The following is a 25894-nucleotide window of genomic DNA, read 5'->3' as shown; positions in this document are numbered from 1 at the left end:
CAGAATCTTAATGGTATTTTTTTTTTGTTTTGTTTTGTTTTTCTTTCGTTTTATTTTTTGTTAGCAACCCAACTACTGGAGCTTTAAGGTCAGTACTTCTGATTTTTCATGCTTCTGTTTGAAATGCATGCATTTTTCCAGCCTTGCCTCATCCCCGTGTGTGTGGAGGGGGGTGGGAACTTGGGTGTTTCGGTGAGGACTCCTGTGCCAAAGCAGTTTGTTCTCAGCTCAGCAGCAGCTTAAGGTCGCGCGAAGGCTCTTTGTGCTTTTGGGTCGGGTGGTCGTGCGGATACAAACCTGTTCTCCGAGAGGGATGAATCTGCATCCTGCCCTCGTTTCGATCACTATCACCCCACCGTCACATCCTGCTGCTTTGGGGTCGTTTCATTGCAGCGGAGACCTTAATAGTGGGAAAAAGGACAGAAAAGAACCAGCTGGGCGCACAGACCCCCTGCGGAGCTGCCTATGGGTGCCAAGGGTTGCTCTGATTTTTGTCCCCTGTCATCATAGCGTGTCCGTCCCTTCTCTGCACAAAACAAGTTTTCCAACAGGAATTCCACGCGGAACCCCAGAGACCGGCTTTGGTTTGGCGTGTTGAGGGAGAACATAATAAACCAGCGAAGTTATTTGTTGGGCTGGTTGGGAGGGGCAGCTCTGTCCCACGTTGGCCATCGCATCCCTGTCACTGTCCCCTGTCGCTTGGGTGTTGTGGGACCAGCCCCGTGTCACGAGGCTGCTGCGGGAGGAATCATTGGCATTCGCTTTATCGCACCTTTGTGCCCAAACCCACCCGTCCCTGGGGACGCCGAGGGGACCCTGGGGCTGTCCCCACGCGGTGGCTCCTGCCAGCACCTCGCCAACAGTCGCCCCATTGTCTGGCGGGGTGACGTGCGCATGTCACCGCGCCTGCCCTTCCTCCTCCTCCTTCTCCTCCTCCTCCTCGCCCAGGCATGTGGTGGCACCACTTCAAGGTCAGGCGCGTTGCTGGGTGACCTTGGCGTGTTTGTCCCCGGTGGGTTTGCTCTTCCTGTGATAAAAAACCACCAACAAAACAAGCGTTTTCCTGGCGCTGGCGGCAGAGAGCGGAGGAGGCGCAGAGCAGGATACGTGCACTTGTTCCGAGTTTTCATTCTTGAGGCATTTGCAGTGTAAAACACGTGTGAGCGGCGGCTCCCTGAATATTCAGCTGTCCAAGTTCTCACCGGCTGATTCCAGCCACATGTTCTTGGGGACATTCCTGGGGGGGTGAAGGCACAAAAGCTTCTTTTTCCCTTTTTTTATATAAGTAAGAAATAAAATGGGGCTGAACCTCAGGGTCCACCCGCCCCAGCGGGTCCCCAGCTGCAGACAGCACATTTTCTATAACTATATTTTTCCACGTAAACCTGGAAATACTTTGCATTGCGAATGGCGCATCTTCCCCGGCTGTATCCGCTGGGGGATGCGTTATGGGTTAAATCACCCCCATTCCCTGGCCGAGGGGGGGTCCCAGCTGCCTGACCCCGCTACCAAGTGGGGCGTGAGGCAGCTGAGGACGGCTTGTCACTTGTCACAGCAGCGCCCTGCGGGGACCCTGAGCCCGGCAAGCAGGTGCCGGGGGCTTCCTCGAGGCCACCGCAGCCACCTGCGTCCCCCGGGGTCCCCTGGAGCTGCAGCCTTGGCCTCCCCCCCTGCTTCTTTCCCCAAGATGAAAGCTTCATGACCCTTTAGGTTCCCTGTGTGTGTCCAGCTGCCAGCAAAGGGGCCGAGCCGAATTCCTGGGGACATCCAGGGATGTGGTGAGATGCTACGGGCCCCCCCGGGCAGGACCCGCTCTGGTGTCCCCCTCCTGGCCCGGGGACAAGTGGTGACAGGTGCTGGCTGTGATTTGGGGCTCCCCAGGCCTGGGTTTGGGGAAAGGGGGGTTCTATGTGGCTGCAGTGCTGGGATGAGCAGACGCTCTTGGATGTCGTTGGCGGTGCCGTCATTGCGGAGAGGGGTCCAGGACATGGCCCTGTCCCCATCCCCATCCCTGCCTGTCCGTGGGTCCTGCCCTGCGCCGTCCTCCTGTCCCAGCGCATCCCTGGGGCATCTGCATGTGCTCTGAGATGGGGACAGCCCCACTCGTGTCACAAATGTCCCCTCCTGGGTCGGGCTGTGCGCTCGCACGGAGCCATCGATCCAGCCGCCCCGTGGCTGCTGTCACGTTGCTGCCGGTCCCCAAGTCCCTCGGCTGGGACAGCAAGGTACCCACCCCCTCTTCCATCACCTGAACTGTGTCCCCTGTCCCCACCAGCCTGGCTTCTGGGTGTCACCCCTCCAGGGCAGTGACATCTCAGCCTGGGGGTCTGCAGGGCTTGGGGGCTATGGGGACACATCCCTAGACCTGGCCGGGGGGCAGATCCCTCCCCAGGGATGCTGTGAGGTGGTGCTGAGGGGGGGTCCTACTGTGCTGACACGGGGGGTGGGCTGGCTCCCGACTGTCACCACAGAGCTGGAGATGGAGTGGGAATAACCGATGGTTATCCTTTGGTGTCAGGGCCTTAAAAGAACATCAAAGGCACTAGAGAAAAAGCTACTGGGGGAAAAAATGACTTGGATGTGGAGGGGAGAAAGAGGGGGGCAGGAGGCATTCATCTTTAAAACATATTTTGCTCTCTGCAACTATCTGAAAGGAGCTTGGAGCCAGGGGGGTCGGGCTCTGCTCCCCAGGAACAAGCGCCAGGAGCAGAGGAAACGGCCTCAAGTTGCACCAGGGGAGGTTGAGGTTGGATCAGGGGGATGCGGGTGTCAGAGGGATGCGGTGTCAGGGGGATGCGGGTGTCACGGGGTTGCGGTGTCAGAGGGATGCGGGTGTCACGGGGTTGCGGGTGTCACGGGGTTGCGGGTGTCACGGGGTTGCGGGTGTCATGGGGATGCGGGTGTCATGGGGATGTGGGTGTCATGGGGATGTGGGTGTCATGGGGATGCGGGTGTCAGAGGGATGCGCGTGTCAGAGGGATGCGCGTGTCACGGGGTTGCAGTGTCAGAGGGATGCGGGTGTCACAGGGATGCGGTGTCAGAGGGATGCGGGTGTCACGGGGTTGCAGTGTCAGAGGGATGCGGGTGTCACAGGGATGCGGTGTCAGAGGGATGCGCGTGTCACGGGGTTGCAGTGTCAGAGGGATGCGGGTGTCACAGGGATGTGGGTGTCACAGGGATGCGGTGTCAGAGGGATGCGGGTGTCACGGGGATGCGAGTGTCAGAGGGATGCGGGTGTCACGGGGATGCGGGTGTCACAGAGATGCTCGCTGTGGGGATGTCCCATTTCACCGGTGCGGGGGGGATCCATTGCAGGGCAGCAAGCGCCTGCCCGCCTCCCGCGCACATCTGGCTGCCCATGGCGGGCTGTGCACATCTGGTGGGGACGGGCCCTTTCCTTTAGTCAAGGGGTCCGGTTTAAAAAAAAAAACAAACCTAATCCGATTTTAACGCTTAATCCTGTTAACATTGAGATCAGGATTAATTCTGAGTTAATCGGGATAATCCTGACAAAATGTTGAGCATTAGACACTGGATGAATTATTGCTGCCGGGAGCGCTACGCTTTTAATTCGGTGGCGAGACCCATGGCGGGGTGAGAGGGGCGGGGGCCGGTGGAGAGCGACGGAGGAGCCACAACCCCCTTGGATGTGAGATACTCGTCGTATATCCCATCCTGTGATGCACAGAGCGCCCTGGGCCTCTCATTTCTTCCTACTATGCTGCTACAGTACCAGTTACCTCCAATTTTCCCAACTTCTTCCCAGATGGGCATCTCCTGGCTCTCCTGCCTCCAGAGGCAGGAGCTGTATCCTGGTCCAGGATGCTGTGTGCTGGTCCAGGATGCCATATCCCGGTCAGGGATGCCGTATCCCAGTTGGGGATGCTGTATTCTGGTCGGGGATGCTGTATTCTGGTCCAGGATGCTGTGTGCTGGTTGGGGATGCTGTGTGCTGGTCAAGGATTCTGTATCCCAGTTGGGGATGCCATATCCCAGTCGGGCATGCTCCCCAGGAGGGATTTGCAGCCAGACATGGGATGAGGAGGTACCTGCTGGGAAAGTGTCCTGTTACCTGAGCTCCTCTCCTCTTACAAAACAGCCGGTAGCTCTTTGCTGACTCGCTCCCTGGGAGCATCAATAATTAAGGACGAGTGGAGTTGGTTAGGAATGAATGAATGAATGAATGAACGAACGAATGAACGGAGCAGTTTGCGATGCGCTGGCATCTTGGAGGGAGGGAAGGGCAGATACCGCCTTGCTGAGACCCCCAAGCAAACAGATGGGAACAGGCTGGTCTGGTTGAAACCCCGCAGTGATGTTGTGATGGGGTCAGGCAGAGAAAGCGGGATGGGGGGTATCTGGAAATCCCTCCCTCTGTTTCTTTAACAGCTCTCAGAGCTGCTTCCAAAAAAAAGTTTCAAATTTCAATTAAAATCTTCCTTGGCACTGTTGACAGAAGCGGAGCGGCCGGAGGGACAGATGTTGTTTTTCTCCCAGCTTTGCTCGCAGCTTTATTTGCTGCTGAACCTCGCCAGCAGCACAGAACACGCGGCTGAGGCTCCATCCCCCTTCCCTGCGAGCCCTAAGGGGGTCCCGGCAGTGATGGGGTCCCCACGTCCCTTTGGTGCATCCTCTGCTTCTCCAGCTCCCGGGCACTGGGAGCATCTCCAGCTCTGCAGGGAGAGGTTTTCCCCATCGAGTTCTGCAGGCACAGACACGTTTCTCTAAGGATGGGATGGCATGGCATGGCATGGCATGGCATGGCATGGCATGGCATGGGAGAAGCTCAGCTCCCTCCCAGAACATCCCAAGGAAGCAGCACTGAGTCACTGTGCTTAGGGACAGGTGTTACACCCACAACATCCATGGAAAGGCTTTTCCAGCTGTGGGGAGGGCGAAGGGACCATGTCCTTTTTAGCTCCGGTGGGCTGAAACTTGGGAATTGGAAGCAGGAAGCACCAGCCTGCGGGGATGTTCATGCAGGCATGGGGAGGGATGCCTGAGAGGAATAGATATTTTAATTATTATTATTTCTTTATAGATAGGGAGACAGAGGCAGGGCTGGAGAAGAGCGATGGGTCCAAGCAGCGTTGGAGGGTCTCATTTCCCTCGTCTCCCTCTTGTCTATGGGATGCTGTGCCCGGAGATGGCACAGAAAGATGCGGCGGCTCCTCCATCCCACAGCGGAGCCTGCGGTGGCTCCCGGCACAGCTCGGTGATGCCCAAACATCCTCCATCCCTCCCAGCACTGCAGCGGGAGGCTGGGTGGTCTTCTTGCCCCCTTTTGGGGTGCTGAGCTCCTGCGCCCATCCCGAGAGCTCCGTACAGCACCAGATGGGACCCGGAGTCAGCTGCTGGATTAACTGATGAGAGGGGGGGATTATGAGGAATTAATCCAGATCAGTGTCCAACCAGGGGCTGCAGCCGGGGCTTTATGTACTCGGTAAATAAGCGGCTGCGTTGCTTTGCGCAGGGCCGGGCTCGCCAGCTCCTCGCCAGCTGTTTCCCAAGCTGGCCGGGGTGTGTTTTGGGGGGTCCATCGCCTTTATCCCCATCATGCGGCGCAGCAGAGGAGCTGCAAACGGCCGGAGCCAGGATGGTGACAGCAGAGCGGGGACATTCGCAGGGCTCCATCCACCCCTGTGAGGGTGATGCCTGCTCCAGCGCATCATCCCTGCCCGTGGGACAGGATGAATGAGCTTGGGGGGTCTGGGGGGCTGCTGCCGGACCCCCAGCCTGGGGCTGGTGACAGCAGGGGACAGCTGAGCTTGGGGACAGCCGCTGCCTGTGGCATTAACCCAGCGCCAGTTAATCCATCCCAGCTACGAGGACAGGTCGGTATTGGTGCTGGTGGGCTGTGTTCTGCCTGTCCTGGCTGGTTTTGGGGGGGAAAAGGGGCTGGTTTGTTCCAGGACAGACTGCAGAGCTCGGGCTGCGCTGGGTGCATCCCAATAGGGCTCTTGGTGATACCGCGGTCTCCTTGTTGCAAATAACATTCAGTGCAGGCTGCTGAGCGCTGGTGTGTGCGATGTGCAGAAATGGGCCTGAAAACAGCTGATTTTACCTTGGGTCGAGCCCGACATTGCCCACGGGGGCAGGAGCGAGGTGGCTCTGCTGTGACAAACCCTCTGCTCTGTCCCCAGGGTCCCTTTGCAGGATCAGGCTTGCTGCGGTCTTAGGAAACGAGGGGAAATATTAATGAGCTGTGGTGGCTTGGAGTTCTGCACGGGAGCAGCTGTGGAGTGTCCTCCTCTGTCCCAGGGCGGGATCCTTTTCCCCACGCATGTTTTTCTTACTTATTTTTATGTTTTCCTCCTATCTTTTCAGTTTCTGCCGTAGGTCCAGCCCTGAGCATTCAGCCTGCAAAGCTGGGGAGGGTCAATCGGAGAGGGGGTGCAAGAAGAGAGGGGAGGATGGGGACAAGAAGAAGGGAGGGGAGAGAAGGAGGAGAGCAGCATCCTTATCTAGCCAGGCAGATATAATGAAGTTGCTTCTGTGCTGACAGTAAAAGGGATTGTTGGGATTTTTCGGAGCTAAAAGAATCGCTTAATTGTATCTTTTTATAGCTCCAGGGAGATAAGAGACAAAAAAACCCCAAGTCTGTTCCCTATCCCACCTCTTCTCTATGAGGCCCCGAGGGGGTGGTGGAGGTGCTGGGGATGCTCCCGTCCCCACCGGCGTGGGGAGATGGATGTTTTGCTGGGTTTTCCCTGGGACGATCGCCAAAAGAGCCCCCCCGGTGCCCTCCCAGGCTGGAAAGGCTTTACCGATGCTTCCGCACCAACAACAACCTTTCCTTGGCTCCATCACGCAGGGGCTTGAAAAGCCCTTCCTGGCAAACAGCACAGCGGGTTTGTTCCCCAGGACTGGCTGTGGACACCTTCACCTTGGTGCCCATCAGCTCTACCCCCCCAAAAACCGCTCCCCACCTTCCCCACCCACGGTACCACCCGGGGCCAGAGCTCCCGCGCCCCTCCCTTGGTTTATTTTATGGTTTATTATGGTTTATTTTTTGGCGGTTTGTTCTGCCCTTGAACCTGCTGCTTCCCACACCAGGACCTCGGGGTTGGGGGTGATGCTGCCGTCCCCCCGCCAGGCACTGCGGATGTACCAGCCCCGCTCCCATGGCCCCAGCACCGTAAGAATCATCCCGGCGCCGTATTAACCCTGTGGCTGGTTCAGCGAGAAATGGGTCATTTCCCAGCGTGGCACCGCTGCGGCGTGGGGACAGCGAGCGCGGGAGCGGCGTCCCCCCCCAGCCCCTCGCTGCCACTGTGGGGCAGCCCACAGTGCCTCTCAGTGTCCCCAGAGAGTGTCGGGTGGGGTCCTGGGGGGGATTCCTGTGTAGGGTGGGGTCCTGGGGGGGATTCCTGTGTAGGGTGGGGTCCTGGGGGGAATTCTTGTGTAGGGTGGGGTCCTGGGGGGCGGTCCTCTCTTCTCACCATGATGTGGCTGTGGGGCTTTGCTAGGCAGCAGGATGAGCCTGTTCCCTGAGCACTTTGTGCTGAGCATCGGGCCAGAACGGTCCCTTCTGGGCTAAAAATCCATTAATTTCCATCTTGCCCTTTTTTACCTTTTTTTTTTTTTTCTTTATTTTCTTTTTTTGACTGGTGCCATAATTAGCTCCATTAGATGAGCTTAATTACTTGAGGTCAGCTGCAGCCCCGGGGTGGAGGCAGGAGGGGTTTGGGATCACCTGGAGCAGCCGGCTATAAGGGTGATACACTATAGGGACCGAGGTGCATTGGGGTGCTGGGCTATCGGGATTGCAGTATGATGGGGTGCTGGGCTATAGGGGCTATAGGGATTGCAGAATATTGAGGTGCTGTGCTATAGGGATTGCAGAATATTGAGGTGCTGTGCTATAGGGATTGCAGTATGTTGGGGTGCTGGGCTATAGGGACCCAGGCTCCAGCCCTGTTTCCCTTTCTTGCTGTAAGACTCCAGCATCTCTTGCCAACCAGCTTTGTGCTCAAACAACAACACAACTAAGCAGTTGATTTTCCAGCAATTAGCTACAGCAAGAACATTTCAAGTCCTAAAAAACACCGCCCCACCAGATTAATTAAATCCTCCAATTAATGTCTCATTTAAATGATGATGATGGCTGTTATCATTTCATATTGATTATATTATTTTTTTATTTTTTGCCTTTTTGGTCTTAAAATTGAGCTGCTGTCCCTTCCACGCTGCCTTTTCCACACCCCGGGAGCTGTTTGTTCTCTCTGTTTGATTTGCCGGTGTTAAACGCGCATCTGGAAACCCATACCGTGTATTTGGGGTATTGATGGGCAGTGGCTCCGCCACACGGGCACCTGTGACCAGGGGACCCGGTGGCACGTTTGGAGATGTTCGAGCAGAAAGCCTGTGTCTGTAGCCTGAACTTTGATGCTGTACGCTCGGCCAGGTGAAATTGGACTCCTGGCATATTAAATTTTTACTGCTATAAACCCAAAGCCATTACTTCCCTCCCCTGGCTCAGGCAGCCATAAACCTTGCCGCTGCTTTGCTTCCAGAATAAGCCGGGCATTTATGTTTCCCGGGAGCCGGTTCATTGGCGTAATGGATGTGTAACCTCCCGTAATTGCTAAGGTTATTCCGGCGCTTACATGCGAGCCCGGGCTCTGTCACCGCCGAGCGCTGGTTTTATTTCCAGTGCGTTGCTGGTGAGGGAACTCAAAGGCACCCGGAGGCTTTGAAACGCTGCCAGCCTGGAGTGGAAAATGTGAGCGAGCGATGGCAGGAGGCAAAGGGGACAGTAAACGGTTGTATGTGTCCCTAACGCCAAGAAAGCCCTTGAGGTGCTGGAGCGAGTTGAGAGAAGGGAATGGGGCTGGAGCACAAGTGTGATGGAGCGGCTGAGGGACCTGGGGGTTCAGCTGGAGAACAGGAGCTGAGGGGAGACCTTCTGATCTCTGAACTGCCTGAAAGGAGCTTGGAGCCAGGGGGGTCGGGCTCTGCTCCCCAGGAACAAGCGCCAGGAGCAGAGGAATCGGCCTCAAGTTGCGCCAGGGGAGGGTGAGGTTGGATCTGGGAATAATTTCTTCCCCAAAGGGCTGTGGGGCATTGGAACAGGCTGCCCAGGGCAGTGCTGGAGTCACCATCCCTGGAGGGTTGGACAGACGGACATGAGGTTCTCAGGGACATGGGGCAGTGCCAGGGTGGGGTGACAGTTGAACTTGATCTTGGGCGTCTTTTCCAACTAAAATGATTCTATGATTTGATGCTTAGAGCACAAGGTAGAGGAGCCTTGAGCTGGCGCCATGGCTGGACCACGTCAGGGATGCAGGACTGAGCATCCCTGGCCATGGCTCAGCCTGCCAGCGCTCCGGAGCAGCCCAGTGCCATGTCCGAGGAGCAGAGTGGGGCTGCGATTCCCAGCACAGCTCCCACCTTTCCTCTCCCCTTCCAGACAAGGAGCTCCCGGCACTCCCAGGGCTCCCAGCCCGGCTTGGCCGATCAAGCCAAACTCTCCTTCGCCTCGGCCGAATCCCTGGAAACCATGTCGGAAGCGGAGCTGCCCCTGGGGTTCAACAGGATGAACCGGTTCCGGCAGAGCTTGCCCTTGTCCCGCTCCACCAGCCAGACCAAGCTGCGGTCACCAGGTACCCAGGCGCTCCAGCCCCTCCAGGACAGGCGGATGCTGCATCTGCTGGGTGGGGAGTTGGTTTTTATCTGCCCACATAACCCCAGGAGGAGCTGGGGGTGCTGTGTGGGGTGACTGATGCCTTCAGCCTCACTTCTCCAAGGGGAGGTTGGGTGGCCAGAGGTCCCCAAACCCCCATCTGGGTGCACACAGACACTTCCAAGCAGGTGGTCAAACTTTCATCGCCAACCTTGGCCCATCCTTGGCATCACATGGAGAAGGGAAGCGGGCACATCTCACCGTTTTCTGTTCCTTCTGCTTCCAGGGGTCCTTTTCCTGCAGTTTGGGGACGAGACGAGGCGTGTCCACATCACCCACGAGATCAGCAGCATGGACACCCTGCATGCCCTCATCGTCCACATGTTCCCCCAGAAGCTCACCATGGGGATGCTGAAGTCTCCCAACACGGCCATCCTCATCAAGGACGAGTCGCGCAACGTCTTCTACGAGCTGGAGGATGTCCGGTGAGGATGGGGGCTCAGAAATCCAGCGCAGGTTAACTTTTCCTTTCTTTAAGAGCAATCACAAGTGAGGAAATTAGTGGGGTTACAGCAGAAGGGGGTGGTGGGTGCAATCATGGGGCTTGGCGGCTCCTGGCTGGGATGCTCACAGTCCTGTCTCCACTTTCAGTGATATCCAGGACAGAAGTATCATTAAAATCTACCGAAAAGAGCCACTTTATGCCTCATTCCCAGCCTCACACATCGCTAACGGTGACCTGAGGGTAAGGGGGGACAGGGTGTCATGGGTGGGGGTGCCCCGGGGGCGCTAGGATGGATGGAGATGGAGGGATGGGAATTGCCTGCATTTGTGGAAGGAGTAATGACCACAATTCATCTTGCCCGGTTCCAGCGTTATTACTTTAAGAGAATAGATGTTTGGGGCTTGACAGCAGGGCAATCACCACGATAATTAGGGGATTCATCAGAATAAATCATCCCAGCCCCAGATGGGGAGGAGGGAGCCACCGTTTGCCAAGGCCAGGTGACGATGCGGTAGATGGAGATCTTGGTCCTTTGTGGGGTGAAGCGAAGGTGGGGAACGTGATGCTGACCCCCCCCGCCCCTTTTTCACAGCGAGAGATGGTGTACACGTCCAGGGAGTCCTCCCCCACCCGCCGCCTCAACAATATGTCCCCGGCGTCCCACCTGGCCTCGGGGTCCCCCCCGCCGGTGCTGCAGTCCTCGTCCCCATCCCGCTCCCGCATGTCCTATAGCGGGGGCCGCCCCCCATCCTACGCCGGCAGCCCCGTCCACCACAGCGAGCGCCTCTCCAGCCTGCCCCCCGCCCAGGGGGTGTCCCCCAGCCCCAGCGCCATCCTGGAGCGGCGGGACGTGAAGCCGGACGAGGACCTGGCCGGGAAGAACGTGGTGCTGGTGAAGAACGAGGGGCTGTACGCCGACCCCTACAGCATGGTGCACGAGGGCCGGCTCAGCATCACCTCCACCCAGTCCCTGGCCGGCATGGGGGACCCTTTTGGCTACTCGGGGGGGCTCTACAAGCGGGGGTCCGTGCGCTCCCTCAGCACTTACTCGGCGGCCGCGCTGCAGTCGGAGCTGGAGGACAGTCTGTACAAACCCAACGCGCCCATCTACGGCGAGACATACGGACCCGCCTTGGGGTTCCGCATGCCCCCCTCCTCCCCGCAGAAGATGGCCGATGGGCGGCTGGTGGATGTGCAGCCGGGGCAGAGCCCCCACAGCCCCTACTCGGGACCCCCCAGCCGCTCCTCGCCCGTCCGTCAGTCCTTCCGCAAGGATTCCTGCTCTTCGGTCTTCATGGAGAGCCCCGTCAACAAACCGCGCAACCCCGGCTCCTCCGGCCCCCCAGAGCTGTTCCCCGGCCCCGGCGATCGCCCGCTCTCGGGGTTCGGCTCCCCTGGACCGGCCAAGGACACAGAAACAAGGTGAGAAGGGTTCAGTTTGGGGCTTCTCACGACACAAAAGCCCTTGAGGTGCTGGAGCGAGTTGAGAGAAGGGAACGGAGCTGGGGAAGGGGCTGGAGCACAAGTGTGATGGAGCGGCTGAGGGACCTGGGGGGTTCAGTGAGGAAATGGCCTCAGGTTGCACCAGGGGAGGTTGAGGTTGGATCTGGGGAACAATTTCTTCCCCAAAGGGCTGTGTGGCATTGGAACAGGCTGCCCAGGGCAGTGCTGGAGTCACTATCCCTGGAGGGTTGGACAGATGGACATGAGGTTCTCAGGACATGGGGCAGTGCCGGGGTGGGTTATGGTTGGACTCCATGATCTTGAGGGGCTTTTCCAACCAAAATGATGCAAAATCCCCCCAAGATATGAACTTTGCTGCTCTGTTGTCATCCATGGGTGCAGCTGAGGAGGGAGAGAAGGAGCAGAGGAAGGTTTTGACCCATCTCCACAATGGCAGAGGTGCTGGGATGGGTAACGAAGCACCAAATTGTGCAGGACTGAGGGGTACGATTGGGAGTGGCTGGGGCAAGAAGAGAAAGGGAACAAAGGGGGTGGATGTGGCTGATGACAGCAGCGCTGCCATGTCCCCGATGTCCTTCCTTGGACTCGCGGGGACACGGTGGGTGGGTGGCGAGGGTGTTGGTGGTGCCGGAGCCGATTCCTCAGCCTGTCCCTCTCCGTTTCCCCACACAGGGAGCGCATGGAGGCGATGGAGAAGCAGATTGCCAGCCTGACCGGGCTGGTGCAGAGTGCGCTGCTCCGCGGCTCCGAGGCTGAGACCCCCAGGTACGGAGCTGGGGACAGCGCTGGGACCCTGGGGGCTGCTGCAGGGAGGGGGACTTCCCCAGCTGGGCTGTTTGCTGCCAAGGCTGGGGGGTCCTGTCCCCCTCCCAGGGACCATATCCCCAAGCTGGTGGGGATGGGGGTGCCTGGTCCACACTCACCCCCTTCCTCTTTCATCACAGCGAGAAGACAGAAGCCACCAACGGCGGGACCCCCCCATCAGCATGTAAGTGACTGCAGAGGCAGCCCCCCCACCATGCAGCACCCCCCAGCGCTGCTGGGGGTCTCGGGGGTGCAGCAGCCCCCACCATGGACTAAGGCTCTGGGGACACCTTGTTGTGACCTTTCAATACATAAAAGGGGCTTATAAGAAAGATGGAGGCAGACTTTTTAATAGGTCCTGTAGCGACAGGACGAGGGATGATGGTTTTAAACTAAAAGAGGGGAGATTCAGGCCAGATATAAGGAAATTGTTGGCCCTGAGGGTAGTGAGAGCCTGGCCCAGGTTCCCAGAGAGGTGGTTGATGAACCATCCCTGGAGACATCCCAGGCCAGGCTGGACGGGGCTCTGAGCACCCTGAGCTGGTGAAGATGTCCCTGCCTATGGCAAGGGTGACACTGGATGAGTTTAAAGGTCCCTCCAACCCACATCATCCATGTGCAGGCAGCCAGTGGGACCCCCATCCCAGTAAGAGGCATCTCCAGGGTGGTCTGCAGCCCCCGCCCCGGGCTGGGTTATCTCCCCTCAGCATCCTCTGCCTGTCCCCCCCGCAGCGACCAGCCGCAGCGGCACGGGGACACCGGTGCCTGCGCCGCCGCCGCCCTCGGCCAGCAGCACGCCAGCGGGCCAGCCCACGGCCATCACCCGCCTGCACATGCAGCTGCACCTGCACGACCTGCAGCAGAACGCCAGCGACCTCCGCAACCAGCTGCAGCAGCTCAAGAAGCTGCAGGTGGGTACTGGTAGGGGACACCCCAACCCATCCCAGCTCTTATTGAGGTGGCTCCAGCCCCGGAGCAGGAAAATCCCCTTTTGCTGGTGAATTTCGTGTGGGAGAGCATGGGGATCCTGCTGACCAGCCCTGCACCCACACCAGTGCCCGTCGAGGGGGGTCTTGCTTACCCTGAGTCCCACACTTATCCCTGCAGCTGCAGAACCAGGAGACGGTGAAGACGATGCTGCGTCGGACCGAGACGGAGATCAGCGTGCGGGTGACAGACACCATGCGCAAGCACGAGGACCCTCTGCAGCGGCAGCGCAGCTTGGTGGAGGAGGAACGGCTGCGGTACCTCAACGAGGAGGAGCTGATCACCCAGCAGCTCAAGTGAGCCGGGACTGGGGACACGAGTGGGGACAGGGTCCTTGCATGCTGACCCCCATGGGTCAGATCCTCCATGGGTATGAATCAGCAGCTCTGCACGGTGACAGGTCACATCCTGCAATAGACAGGAGCAGAGGAAACAGCCTCAAGTTGCGCCAGGGGAGGTTGAGGTTGGATCTGGGAACAATTTCTTCCCCAAAGGGCTGTGGGGCATTGGAAAAAGCTGCCCAGGGCAGTGCTGGAGTCACCATCCCTGGAGGGCTGGACAGACGGACATGAGGTTCTCAGGGACATGGGGCAGTGACAGGGGTGGAGTAGTGATCGGATTGATGATCTTAAGGGGCTTTTCCAACCAACATGATTCTGTGATTCCGTCCTTGCCTGCTTGTCTGGCATGGTGAGGGGCCCCCAGCCCCCCCAGCCCAGTTGTCCTCTCCCCTCTGCGCATGGGGACCCACCAGGCTGGTCACCCTTGGGTCTCACCAGCATCCCAGAGCAGCAGTGACACCCCTGCCCTGTCCCTGTGCTCACAGTGACCTGGAGAAGTCAGTGGAGAAGATCCAGAAGGACTTGGCCCACAACCACCGGCTGATCCCGGTGCAGGAGCTGGAGGAGAAGGCCGTGGTGCTCAAGCAACTGGGGGAGACGCTGACGGACCTGAAGGGTGAGGAGGTGGCCGGGGCTGGGTGACATCTCCGTGCTCCATCTTCACAGCGAGGACACTCCAGGCTGCCCGTTGCCTCTGGGTTTGCATCTTTGCAGCTGCTGGGTGTTCACCTCCATCTGTCCTCATGCTGTCCCCGTCCTGTCCCCATCCTGCCTTTCACACACAGACGCCCTGCACCTCGATTCCAAGTGCTGAGCTCCTGCCTGCCAGAGCATGACAGCCCAAAAAACATGATTTGGCAGCAGTTGCTGAGGTTGTAAGAAGCAGGGATGGGGAGGGAGGGCTTGGGGAGAGATGAGGACACAGCGCAGGCGTAGGAGCATCTCTATGTTCCTGCAGCTTTCGCATACATTCAGGCTGATGCTGAGCAGCTGGGATGGTGGGCAGAGCATGAGCAGGGAGCCAGGAGCAACCTGTTCCGTGTCACCGTGTCCCCAGGGTCCTGGGTACCAAGTCCCCAGCTCCAGGGCAGAGTTGGGTGCCCTGGGTGTGGAGGGGACACTTTGAGGGGCCAAGATCAGTGCCTGTGGGGGGATGATGGGCACGGGGAGCAGGAGAGACACCAGCCTGGTGTCCCCAGGGTTCGTCCCGCTCCAGCCAGCGGGGTGTCCCTGCCATGGGTACGATGGCCAGGGTGGCTTTGGTGGGCACGGCATCCCCTGGCATTGCCAGCCGGGCACTGGGAAGGGGTCCCTGGCACGCCAGGACCCTGGTGACCTCCATTTCTCCCACTGCAGCTCAGTTCCCCAGCCTGCAGAGCAAGATGCGGGTGGTGCTGCGGGTGGAGGTGGAAGCCGTCAAGTTCCTGAAGGAGGAGCCCAACCGCCTGGACGGGCTGCTCAAGCGCTGCAAGACGGTGACGGACACGCTCGCCCAGATCCGCAGGTCAGCCCGACCCCCTCCCCGGCCCCGCAGACCCCAGCGCTGTCCCCAATAACCACATCTTAGGGGAGCCTTGGGGGACACGGCCAGTCCCACCGTCCTCTCTGCGTTACGGATGTAAATCCCAAGGGGAAAAAAAGGCTTGTTTTTCTGCTAAGAAACTGAAAAACGCCCTCAGTCCTCTCTGGTGTGTATGTGGGAACCCCTCTTTCTAAACTGACTTTTAAAGCGTGGTCGTGTCCAACCCTTGGTGTGATCAGAGATCTCTTTTGCAAGGGCAGCGTCAGGCCGGGGCTGGCACACCTGCCTCTTCCCATCACCGCACACTGGGGATGGGTGAGGGCTCAGCCGCGCTGCAGGAGGAGGTTTGCAGCGCCGGGTTTGCCTCGGGCTCAGCGTTAGCCTGGTTTGCTATGGAAATGAACTTGGATGGTCAGGCGGGGTCTGAATCTGCCTCCCTGTCATTCCCTGGCCCTAATCGCTCCTGAGTCCAAAGGGAAATCTCAGCCAGAGGGGCAGGGTTGGGCGAGATCTCATTTCCCAAGAGGTTCATGAAAAGGGACAGCGGGTCGGGGAGCTCCGTGTGCTCCCCGAGAGGCTGGAGTGTCAGCTCCAGCCCCTTCCCAGACACCAGAGAACCCAAACCCACAGCTAGAAATATACATATATATTATAACCTCAGCTTGTCTCCTCACCTGGAGAACAGGAGCTATGGGGAGACCTTCTTGCTCTCCCAACTGCCTGAAAGGAGGTTGGAGCTGAGGGGTTCGGGCTCTGCTCCCCAGGAACAAGCACCAGGAGCAGAGGAAACGGCCCCAAGTTGCACCAGGGGAGGCTGAGGTTGGATCTGGGAACAATTTCTTCCCCAAAGGGCTGTGGGGCATTGGAACAGGCTGCCCAGGGCAGTGCTGGAGTCACCATCCCTGGAGGGGTTGAAAATACACATTGATGAGGTTCTCAGGGACATGGGATAGTGCTGGGGTGGGTTATGCTTGGACTCGATGAGCTTGAGAGTCACTTCCAACCAAAACGATTCTATGGTTCTATATAACGCGCAGTTACAGAAGAGCGAGTTTCTTTGCGGGGTGGCTTGGTGAGGGTGCAGAACCCCCCTGTGCCATGTCCCCCCCAGCCCCTCCGCTCTGTCCCTGCCAGGCAAGTGGACGAGGGCGTGTGGAGCAGCCCCAGCACCCTCAGCCAGTCCCCCAAGAAGGTGCCCCCCGAGACAGACTTCAGCAAAGGGCTGGACCTGGAGATGCCCACCAGCCCCCCCGTCAGCCTCCACCACCTGACATCGGGCACCGAGGCCCTGGGCATGCCCAGCTTTGGCCACAGCCCCCCCCAGACCCAAACCCACCCCTCCAAGAGCAATAACCCTGCCCGAGCTCCAGAGATGGTGCCCGCCAAGACACAGACGGGGCCCGAGACCCCCAGCAAGAAGAGCGCGGACAAAGCCGTGTCTGTGGAGGTGAGAGCCTGGGGGGCTTCCTCGGCTTGGTGGGGGGCTCCAGAGGGTCTGTCCCAGTGTCTCCCGGCTGAAACTGGGAACAGGAACCGGGTCCATCCTCCTACTTGCTGAGTTTGTAGCCGATGGGTTTGTCTGGAGGGTGGGGAGCCCCTGGTGATGCCTTGGGAGCACCCCCAAGTGCACATTGCAGGGGGTGCAGCTTGGGGAAGGGGTCCATGCTGCACCCCCCTACTCCTTCCAGGCTCAGCAGTGTTTTGGGGGGCCGTGGGTCACATCCTGCCTGCAAGGGCAGGAGAAGCTGTGGTGTTTGGGGGGCTGCAGCGGGGTCTCCGTGCCGTTCCCAGGCAGCTGAGCGGGACTGGGAGGAGAAGCGGGCGGCGCTGACCCAGTACAGCGCCAAGGACATCAACCGGCTGCTGGAGGAGACGCAGGCCGAGCTGATGAAGGCCATCCCCGACCTGGAGTTCGCCGCCAAGCACAAGCAAAGCCCGGGTGGCAGCAGCAGCACAGCCTCCACCCCCGAGCACAAACCCTCCAAACCGCAGCACGCACCCAAATCGGGGGGCAAAGGGGACCCCAATGGCCGCCGGGGCTCAGGTACGACGTGGGGAGGGATGGGGGACGCCTCCACATCCCTGGTCCTGCATTTGTCCTGGTCCTGCTGTCACTGCTGGGTCCCCTGGGCTGAGCTCTGCTGTCCTGGGGGGCGTTTATCAGAGTCATGGGGTGGTTGGGGTCGGAGGGACCTCTGGAGATCCCCTACTCACATGTCTCCAGAGGAGGAGACTACAGCAATTCCTTGTCCTTCTTGAACCGGGAAGCCCAGAACTGGACCCAGAACTGCAGCTGGGGCAGAGCAAAGGGGGGGGATTCACCTCATGACACCACCGGCCCCAAGGACACATTGGTGGCTCATGGTCACCCTGTTGTCCCCCAGGTCCTTCTCCGCAGAGCTGCTTTCCAGCAGCTCAACCCCAACCTGTCCTGGGACACGGGGTTATTCCTCCCCAGGTTTATGCTTGTTGGGGGCAGCGGGCGAACTGGGGTGTTGTATTAGAGGGGCAGGGAAAGGTCTCGTGCCCTCACAGCACCGTTTGTGCCCAGACGAACTGACGGTGCCGCGGTACCGGACCGAGAAACCCTCCAAATCGCCACCGCCTCCCCCTCCGCGCCGCAGCTTCCCCTCGTCCCACGGGCTGACCACAACCCGCAGCGGCGAAGTCATCGTCACCAGCAAGAAGGAGCCCGGGTTCATGAAGGTAGAGAGTGGGGCCATGGGGTGGGGCCATTGCTGGGCTGGACCCACCCGGCGCCCCCCACCCCTCACCTCCCCACTCCCAACTTGCAGAAAGCCGAATCGGAGGAGCTGGAGACCCAGAAGCCGCAGGTGAAGCTGAGACGGACGGTGTCGGAGGTGGTGAGGCCGGCGTCCACCCCTCCCATCATCGCCTCTGCCATCAAAGACGACGACGACGAGGACCGCATCATCGCGGAGCTGGAGGTGAGCGCGGGAGGGGCCGCGGAGTGCCCCAGCTCACCCACACCGGTGGCGATGCCCCCCCTGCCCCGTCTGCTCCCAGCTCCAGGCATTTTTGGGGAACGCTTTGGGGTGGGTCCGGGGAATGACATCCCCAGCATTGGCACAGCAGTGGGCTCCTTGCTGGTCCCCGACAGGAGCACGGTGCCGCGGCGGGGGCAGCACAGGGCGGCTGCACCCGCCAGCCCCGAGCTGGCTCCCGTTGCCATGTGCCTGGTTCACCATCGCTCTCCTGCAGCACTTCCACCCCATCTTGGGCTTTAAGCCAAACTCATTTGTTTTTTAACACTACGCAGCTTCAGCTGGAGGTTCCTTGGGTTTTGTGCACGAGGCACCCTGCAGAGATCCCATCCGAGACGTCACCCTGAGGCTCTGAACCCCCCAGGCTGCCTGTGCCCCATGTCCTCCCCCCATTTGCTACGGTCGAGGTGCCCAAGTGGGTTTTGGATGGTTTTGCCTGGTTGGTTTTCTCCCAGGATGCTGGGGGACCCGTGATGCTGCAGGCAGGGGGTGGATGACGCTGCAGGCAGGGGGACAGGTGACACTGCAGGCAGGGCATGGATGACGCTGCAGGCAGGGGACAGGTGACGCTGCAGGCAAGGGATGGATGATGCTGCAGGCAGGGGGCAGGTGACGCTGCAGGCAGGGGATGGATGACGCTGCAGGCAGGGAGCAGGTGACACTGCAGGCAGGGGATGGATGATGCTGCAGGCAGGGGGCAGGTGACGCTGCAGGCAGGGGATGGATGATGCTGCAGGCAGGGGGCAGGTGACGCTGCAGGCAGGGGATGGATGATGCTGCAGGCAGGGGGACAGGTGACACTGCAAGCAGCAGAGGGACAGAGATGCCTCTGGGCTGATGAGAACTGTGTGACCACAGCAAGCATCCCTGGGCTGCGTCGCCGTTTCTCCCAAGCCTCCCTCCTCCAACCCGCCGTGTTTGACTCCCCAGGTGTTTCAGAGAAGCTCTGCCTCCCCTTTCCTCCCCAAGCTCCGTTCCGCTCCGCTCGCGGCTGCCGTCTCCCCTGGGCGCGCAGCCATGTGGCCCAACGGAGCCTCCGGTGCAGCCGAAGGATGGAAGGTAACAGCTCGCTCCCAGCGACGACCCCTTCTCCTGCTGCACTTTCACCGCCTCCTCTCCCACCTCTTTCCAACTCACTTCTGCTTCTTTCTCTGATTTAACAAACTAACGGCTTCTCTCCACCCTCTCGCTCACCGCCACGGCCCGTCCGGCACCGCCGCGGCACAGGACCGAGCACTAACCCCCGCGGCACCAGCACGGGGCTGCTGTGGCTCCCAGGGGCCAGATCCTGCAGCCCCGCAGATGGGGAGGAGGAAGGGGCCACCCCAGCACCCCCCAGCAGGGCACGGGGAGGGCTCAGTGCTCTCCCCCTGGGACAGGGTGGCACTGCAAGGGGACAGTGGTGGGTGATGCACGTTGTGCCCTGCGCAGGGACATCCTGCTCCATGTGTATGATGCGGGTGGACCAGGGGCTGGTGGCTACTGGGACCCGCTGGGTTTTGGCCCCGTCAACCCCCGCCGTGCTGAGCAGGGACACCTGGGCACAACTGGGAGGAAGGACGTTGTTTTCCAGGTGAATTCTGCCTGCTCGGGGTTTCACAGACCTGCTGTCCCATGGCAGTGTGTTTGCGATGGCTGGTCCCTGCGTGCGGCTCTGCTGGGAGCACCAGCGTCCTGCTGAGCGCTGGGCTCTGCTCTGGCCCCAGTGCCCTCCCAGTTTACACCAGCACGGGAGCAATCCCAGCTGGACTGTGCGATCAGTTTTCCATTCAAAAGGTGCGGCAACACCGACTCGTTTTTGCTACAAACTCCGACTTCTTGCTGCGGTTTCACAAACCCAGGTTGCCTTACGCAGGGTAGAAAACAGTCACTGTGCCAGTGGGGACCGAGGTGACATCAGGGCTGGGCAGGAGGGAGCTGAGAGCCGCGCATCTCCCTGGCCAAACCGCGATGCCTGGAGCCACCAGCGATGGGGACACAAGCGTGTGGGGACACACAGTGCGCCCCCGGCAGCTCCCCGCGTTGTCCCATCGCTCCCCCGGCTCTTAATCTCTCTGAATTCTCTACCCAGGCGCCGCTGGCCCCGGCGGGGAGCCGGGCTTTCTCCCTCCCGCAGATCGTGCTCACCGAGTGGGTGTCGGAACCGCCGTCCCCCGAAGCCGAGGCGGAGGTTTGGGTGGAAAGGGGCCGCTCGGAGCGCGGGGACCTGCCCGGCAGCGCGGCAGGAGAGCTGGCACCCCGGCGGGGAAGGAAATGCCGCGTGTCCCCTGGCACCTCCAAAAAGTCTCCGTCTGCAGCAGGGTACCCTCCAGCCTTGGCCCTGCACCCCCCAAACACCCCGTCTCAGGGTTGTGCCCTTGCAGCAGCAGAGACTTGGGGGTTCCCATCTCTCTCAAGGCACAAAATGAGCCGTCCTGTGGGGGGAGAAGGAGGGGACGCTGCTCTGAATGCTGACAGATGGCAAGGAGATGGCAGCAAGACTTGTCACCAAGGTCCCCTGGATGTGCAGCCTCCTTGTCCCCAGGAAAAAGGAGCTGGCGAGGGGGTGATGACCGGCACCGCTGGCAGAGGGTCTGGTGATGTCCCTCAGCTTCCTGGTGACAGGGACCCCCCAGGAGGAGCCAGGCGGAGTGCGCGGGGGACATCGCTCCCTCCTGGGGACTCTGCTGGGGTTTGCAAAGCAGCGCAGAGAGAGGAGGGTTCGCCAGCCCCAGTCTGCCCAGTACCACATCCCAGAGCTGTCCCGGGCAGAGATCTAGCCCTGCGGGGACACGGACAGTCCCAGGATGAGCATCACCAGGAGCAGGTTGCTGCGTTCTCAAGCCTTTGCTCAGCATCACTGGGAAGGGACAGCGTGGCGCCGGCTGCTGGGGGAGAAGGTGGCGCAGAGCGGCTCTGCAAAGAACAGGTGTCCCCTCGCTCCGTGACTCCGCGCAGCAAGATCTGTGAAGGCACATACCAGCGACTGGATAGCCTGGAAGAAACTATCCGTGAGCTGGAAATCACCATCAGTGAGATCAGCAGCCATCCCTCCGTGGAGTTTGTGCTCCCGAAAGAACTGCGGGGAGCAACGGGAGCCAGCAAGGAGCCCACGGGAGGTCTAGGGGACCTCAAACCCATGAGCTGTGACAATGGGACCGTCCTGGACCTCAGCCAGCCCAAAGATGATGCTCCCAAGGGTCCATCTCCAAGCAAGACCAAGCCACCTCTGCTACCCAAGCCGCAGGTCCCCGCCACGCCGCAGGTTTATTTTCAGTTCTCTCTCGCTGTGCTCTGCCCCGGACTCGCTCTGATGTTTCTCTTCCTCCGTCTCTACCTGCTCCTTCTCTGTGACTCTACCTCCAAGCAGAGCCAAGGTGGAAAACCAATCTCCTTTTCCTCCCTTGCACTTGGATCTTGTCCTTGGATGTATTTGGGCAGCGGACAGGCAGGTGGTGCCGGTTGCTGGGCACAGCACCACATTAGACCCTGGTATCTTCTACCCTGTCAGGCTGTGGGGCTGAGCGTGCTACTGGTGCTGAGCACCCCCGGGGCTGGGTTCATGTGGTGATGCAGCAGCATCCCTCGTTTATGCTGGTTTGTGCATAAGCACTTTTTTAACACACTGCGGTTTGAGCGTGGCAGCTGCTTCTCCTAATTAAATCACAGCGCGGGCTCCCCGAAGCCATCCAAATTGCTTTCTGCTGGAATCCGCAGCTGAATAGCTGGGCAAAGGGAGGAGAAACGCCCTCAGCCGCTCCGACGCCGGCCTGCTCCTTTATTAACAGCCAGCGCTGGGGAATAAATCTCCTTGTTCAATTGCAGCAATTATCTGGGCCCCGGTTGCAATGATGCCGCAGCCCCGGCACGGTGCTCTGGCTGGGAGAATGGGTCGTGGAGTGGGTGTAGCTGCGATTTCTGCCCTTGGCAGCTCCCGCTGCAGCGCCGGAGCCCGGCGAACGAGAAGCGGAGCTGCGGGATGGATTGATGGCTCCGGGCTGGCGCCTCTGTGCGTACGCACAAAGCTGGTGCAGGACTCGGCACTTGGAGGTGGTGGTGGTGGATCTGGGGTGCCCCAGGCAGTGAGGGGACAGGTGGTGATCCTGTGACATGTGGCACTGCCCAGGCACCCCGTGGGTGCTGCTTTAGGGACCGGCAGTGCCAGGGGACGTGGGTGCAGGTACCTGCTGCTCTTGCAAGTCTCTGTATCCCGCTCTGTGCTCCGCTAGTTAATAAAATCCTCTATATTCCCACTGCCGCCGTTTCCACCTGGAATCTGCTTCTGCCTGCCGTGGCCTCTGCTCCTTCCTCTTGGTTGTGCATCCTTGTCCTGGGGAGGGAAGCTCCCTCTGTCCCAGGGGGATGTTCCCCCTGTCCCCCGTCTTCCGGTGTTTGCCGTGTTCTCCGTTTTTTGCCTCTAACCCCCTGTTTGCGTTGCAGCGGTGGCTGTCGGTGAGTCCTGGCCAGTTTGAGCTCCCCCATGATGGCACACGGAGCCGGTGACCTTGTCCTCGCTCTGGGTTTGTCACCGCAAGCTGTCCGGGCAGGGACATCACGGCTCCAGCCATCGCTGCCCAGCACCGGCAGTGCCCAGCGGTGCGAGCTTCCATCTGCCGATTTTAACCCCTTTTCCCCAAATTCTGTGTCCCGGCAGAGCGGTGGCGTCTCCATCCCCGCCATGAAGATGGTGAACCCTGCGTCCCGCCTGAAGCAGAGCCAGCAGGGCAGCCCCGACAAGGGCAAGCACGTCAAGCCGCGGATGGAGTACATGCGCATCCAGGGCCAGCAGCAGGTACTTTAGCACCGTCCCCACTGTCCCCACCGTCCCCACCGGCAGCAGGATGAGCCCGCGGCCCCGGCATCTCCCTCGCTGCCTCGCACGGGGGGCGAGGGGGTGGGTGGAGGACAAGGGCGATGCTGCGGGTGCTGCTTTTGGGGACCGGGCGCTCTCGTGTGTCCCTTGGCTGAGCCCAGTGGGGCTGGGGACATGGGGACGCAGCTGTTGGGGCGCAGAGGGGGATCTCACCCCAGTTTGTGCCCAGTTCGGTGGTTTTCATGGGGACACGGCTTTGTGCTGAGAGTGGCCGACTCATTACCGGTGTGGTTGGTGTGAGGCTGAAGCCACTTGTCCCCCAGCCCCATGAGCCACCGCTGAGCCCCAGCATTGGTCCCCTCGCCCTGAGGGATCCCAGGATGTCCCTGCAGGACAATTTGGGTGCCGGGACGGGTGCTGCAGAGCCCTGCGCTTGGCACAGGGGCTTCAGGGGGCTTCACCTCTATGGGGCTGGGGCTGCCGGGCCCCTCGCGGGAGGTTTAGGGGAGCGGGACCCTCCGTGCACCACGACACCGCGGCTGCAGAAGCAGCTGGTCCCGGGATGGGGGCTCTGGGGCAGGGTGATGGTTTGGGGGTGTCTGGCAGCGTGGGGATGGCGGGGGCAGCTGGAAGAGGCCAGGATGGTGTGTGTGTGTCCCCCAAGTTCAGCACCCACCCCTCTCCCGTCCCCATGGACAGTGGGGGTCGCCCCGCTCTGTTCCTGCTGACACCCCAGTGCTGGTGGGGGGGCTCCAGCTGGCTCAGGCCCTGGGCGAGGTACCCACAGCCCCCCACCCCCCGGCCTCTCCTCCCCTTTCCAAGACCCCCCATCCTACCCGTGGGGGGCAGCACCCCCGGAGCGGGTTCACCCCCATCTTCTCCTCCCCACTCTGTGTCTCGACCCCCGTCCCCGGGCCTGGCGTTAACAAAACCACCCAATAAACCCAATTTTGCTCATCCTGTTGCATCCATAAACCCCCTTGGATAAGCCGAAGGTTTTCCCAGCTGCCTGGAGCTGGATTCGGGGGGGATTTAATGCAATTTGGGCAAATGGCGCATGAGCAAAATAGACACCTTGCTCCTCGCTGGCTCCGACAAGAGGGCTCAGCCCCCCTGGTCCCCCTTCAGCTGGTCGTTGTGACCACAACAAGGGTGGTCCTAGGGTGGTGGCACTGCCATCCTTGAGCTCGGGGTGTCCCTGCCTGTCCCCCAACAGGACTGGTGGGTTTTGACACCCCCCGAGGGGTCGGGAAGCATCTCCTGACCCTGGGCACCCCAGGGAGGCCACCGTGTCCCCACTGTCCCATGTCACCACGCTCCTCCTCGCCCCCACCCCGGGGCAGCATCGCTCACCAGCCCCCACTAGGGTGACCAGACCAGGAGTTTTCTGTGTCACTTTTGTCCCCGCAGCCCTCGCTGGGCAGGATTTGGCCATGTCCCCCCCACCCCAGAGCCCACCCCTGTGCAGGGGGGCTGGAGGAGCCCCCTCTCCATCCCGGGGGGTTTCCCGAGTGGCGATGGGTCGGGTCACCGCTGGCGGGGACCGAGGGGGGCACCGGCACCTCTCGGAGCTCCCCCCATCTAACACTGCCCTTCTTGTCCCCCTCCCCGCCTTTCTCCCCTCCGCCCGCCCCGCTCTGCGTCTGCCTGTCTGTCCGCGCGTCCGTCTGTCCGTCCGTCTCTCGCTCGTGTCTCTCTCCCCTCGGGGGACGTCCCGTTCCCGTCCAGTGACGCGAGGGACCCGCTCGTCTCGTGCTCTGTGTGTGGTGGCCCCTTTTCCAGCTGCTTGACCTCAGGCCTGAACTCAATGCTGCTTCTGAACAATCCCCTCCTTGGCTCTTGGTTCTTTGGGTTTTAATTTAATTTAATATTTTATTTTTTTTTATTTTTATTTTTATTTTTATTTTTTTATTTTATTTTTATTTTATTTTATTTTATTTTATTTTTATTTTTTATTTTTATTTTATTTTTTATTTTATTTTTATTTTAATTATTTTATTTTAATTTAATTTTATATTTATTTTAATTTTATATTTATTTTATTGTATTTTATATTTATTTTATTGTATTGTATTTTTATTTATTTTTGTTTAATTTTATGTTTTTAAATTTTACTTTATTTTATTTTTAATATTTTATTTTTTATTTTATGTCTTATTTTTATTTTCTTTCATTCTGTTTGATTTTGTTTATTTTATTTTATTTTTAACTTTATTTTAAATTATCCTATTTTTATTTTTTACTTTATTTAATTCTATTTTCTTTTTAATTTTTCTTTCATTTCATTTTCCTTTTTTTTTTTTTTTTCCTTTATCCCTTTTCCTTTTCTTTAAGAAACTCTTTGACTTCTCCTCCTTCCTCCTCCTCCTCCTCCTCCTTGAATCTTGCTTTTCTTTCTAGGCCGCTAGACCACCTAAAGATGCTAGCGAGACTCCTCCTTCCCCCGCGGTGTCCGACAAACCCGCCGCTGGCAGGACCTCCATCCCCGTATTGACTTCTTTTGGGGCGAGGAACTCGTCCATCTCCTTCTGAGCATCCTCTCCTGCTCCCGGGGCTCCTCTCTCTTCCTTGGGCTCCTCTTCCCAGGGGACTTTTGGCTTCTTGAGGCGCCAGGAGGGACCGTCACCCCCGTCCCTCCCTCCTCCTCCTGTTTTTCTCGCTGTTTTCGCTCCGGTGTGGCCGACCTCGTGTGTCGCCTCCGCTCCGACTCGTCACCCGTCTCGCTCCGCAACGGCCAACCAGCCGCTTTCCGTTTCTCTCTCTTCTTTCCCCCCCCTTTTTCTCTTTTTACCTTCTCGTTTCGCTGCCTTTTGGGTTGCTGTTGGTTTGGTTTTTCTATCCGCCCCCCC

At 59.3% G+C, this 25894-nt stretch overlaps 1 protein-coding gene across 1 annotated transcript in view; it reads left to right on the top strand.

The window, feature by feature from the left end:
• Positions 1–25577, top strand: part of SRCIN1 (SRC kinase signaling inhibitor 1) — a gene marked incomplete at its 3' end in the record, with an annotated part of 36417 nt that extends 10840 nt beyond the window's left edge. The window contains exons 2-18 of the mRNA XM_080359857.1: positions 65–88; positions 9413–9605; positions 9912–10110; positions 10277–10370; positions 10723–11552; positions 12267–12359; positions 12539–12582; positions 13131–13309; positions 13506–13681; positions 14212–14342; positions 15083–15230; positions 16383–16695; positions 17040–17292; positions 17800–17954; positions 18044–18196; positions 22887–23024; positions 25446–25577. Of these exons, the coding sequence (XP_080215983.1) occupies positions 65–88; positions 9413–9605; positions 9912–10110; positions 10277–10370; positions 10723–11552; positions 12267–12359; positions 12539–12582; positions 13131–13309; positions 13506–13681; positions 14212–14342; positions 15083–15230; positions 16383–16695; positions 17040–17292; positions 17800–17954; positions 18044–18196; positions 22887–23024; positions 25446–25577 (3255 nt within the window). The remainder of the gene's footprint in view (positions 1–64; positions 89–9412; positions 9606–9911; positions 10111–10276; positions 10371–10722; positions 11553–12266; positions 12360–12538; positions 12583–13130; positions 13310–13505; positions 13682–14211; positions 14343–15082; positions 15231–16382; positions 16696–17039; positions 17293–17799; positions 17955–18043; positions 18197–22886; positions 23025–25445) is intronic.
• Positions 25578–25894: the final 317 nt, after the last annotated feature.

Source organism: Nesoenas mayeri (genome assembly GCF_963082525.1).
Source record: "Nesoenas mayeri genome assembly, chromosome: 26".
Classification (NCBI taxonomy): domain Eukaryota; kingdom Metazoa; phylum Chordata; class Aves; order Columbiformes; family Columbidae; genus Nesoenas; species Nesoenas mayeri.
This window is presented reverse-complemented; position numbering and strand designations above follow the sequence as displayed.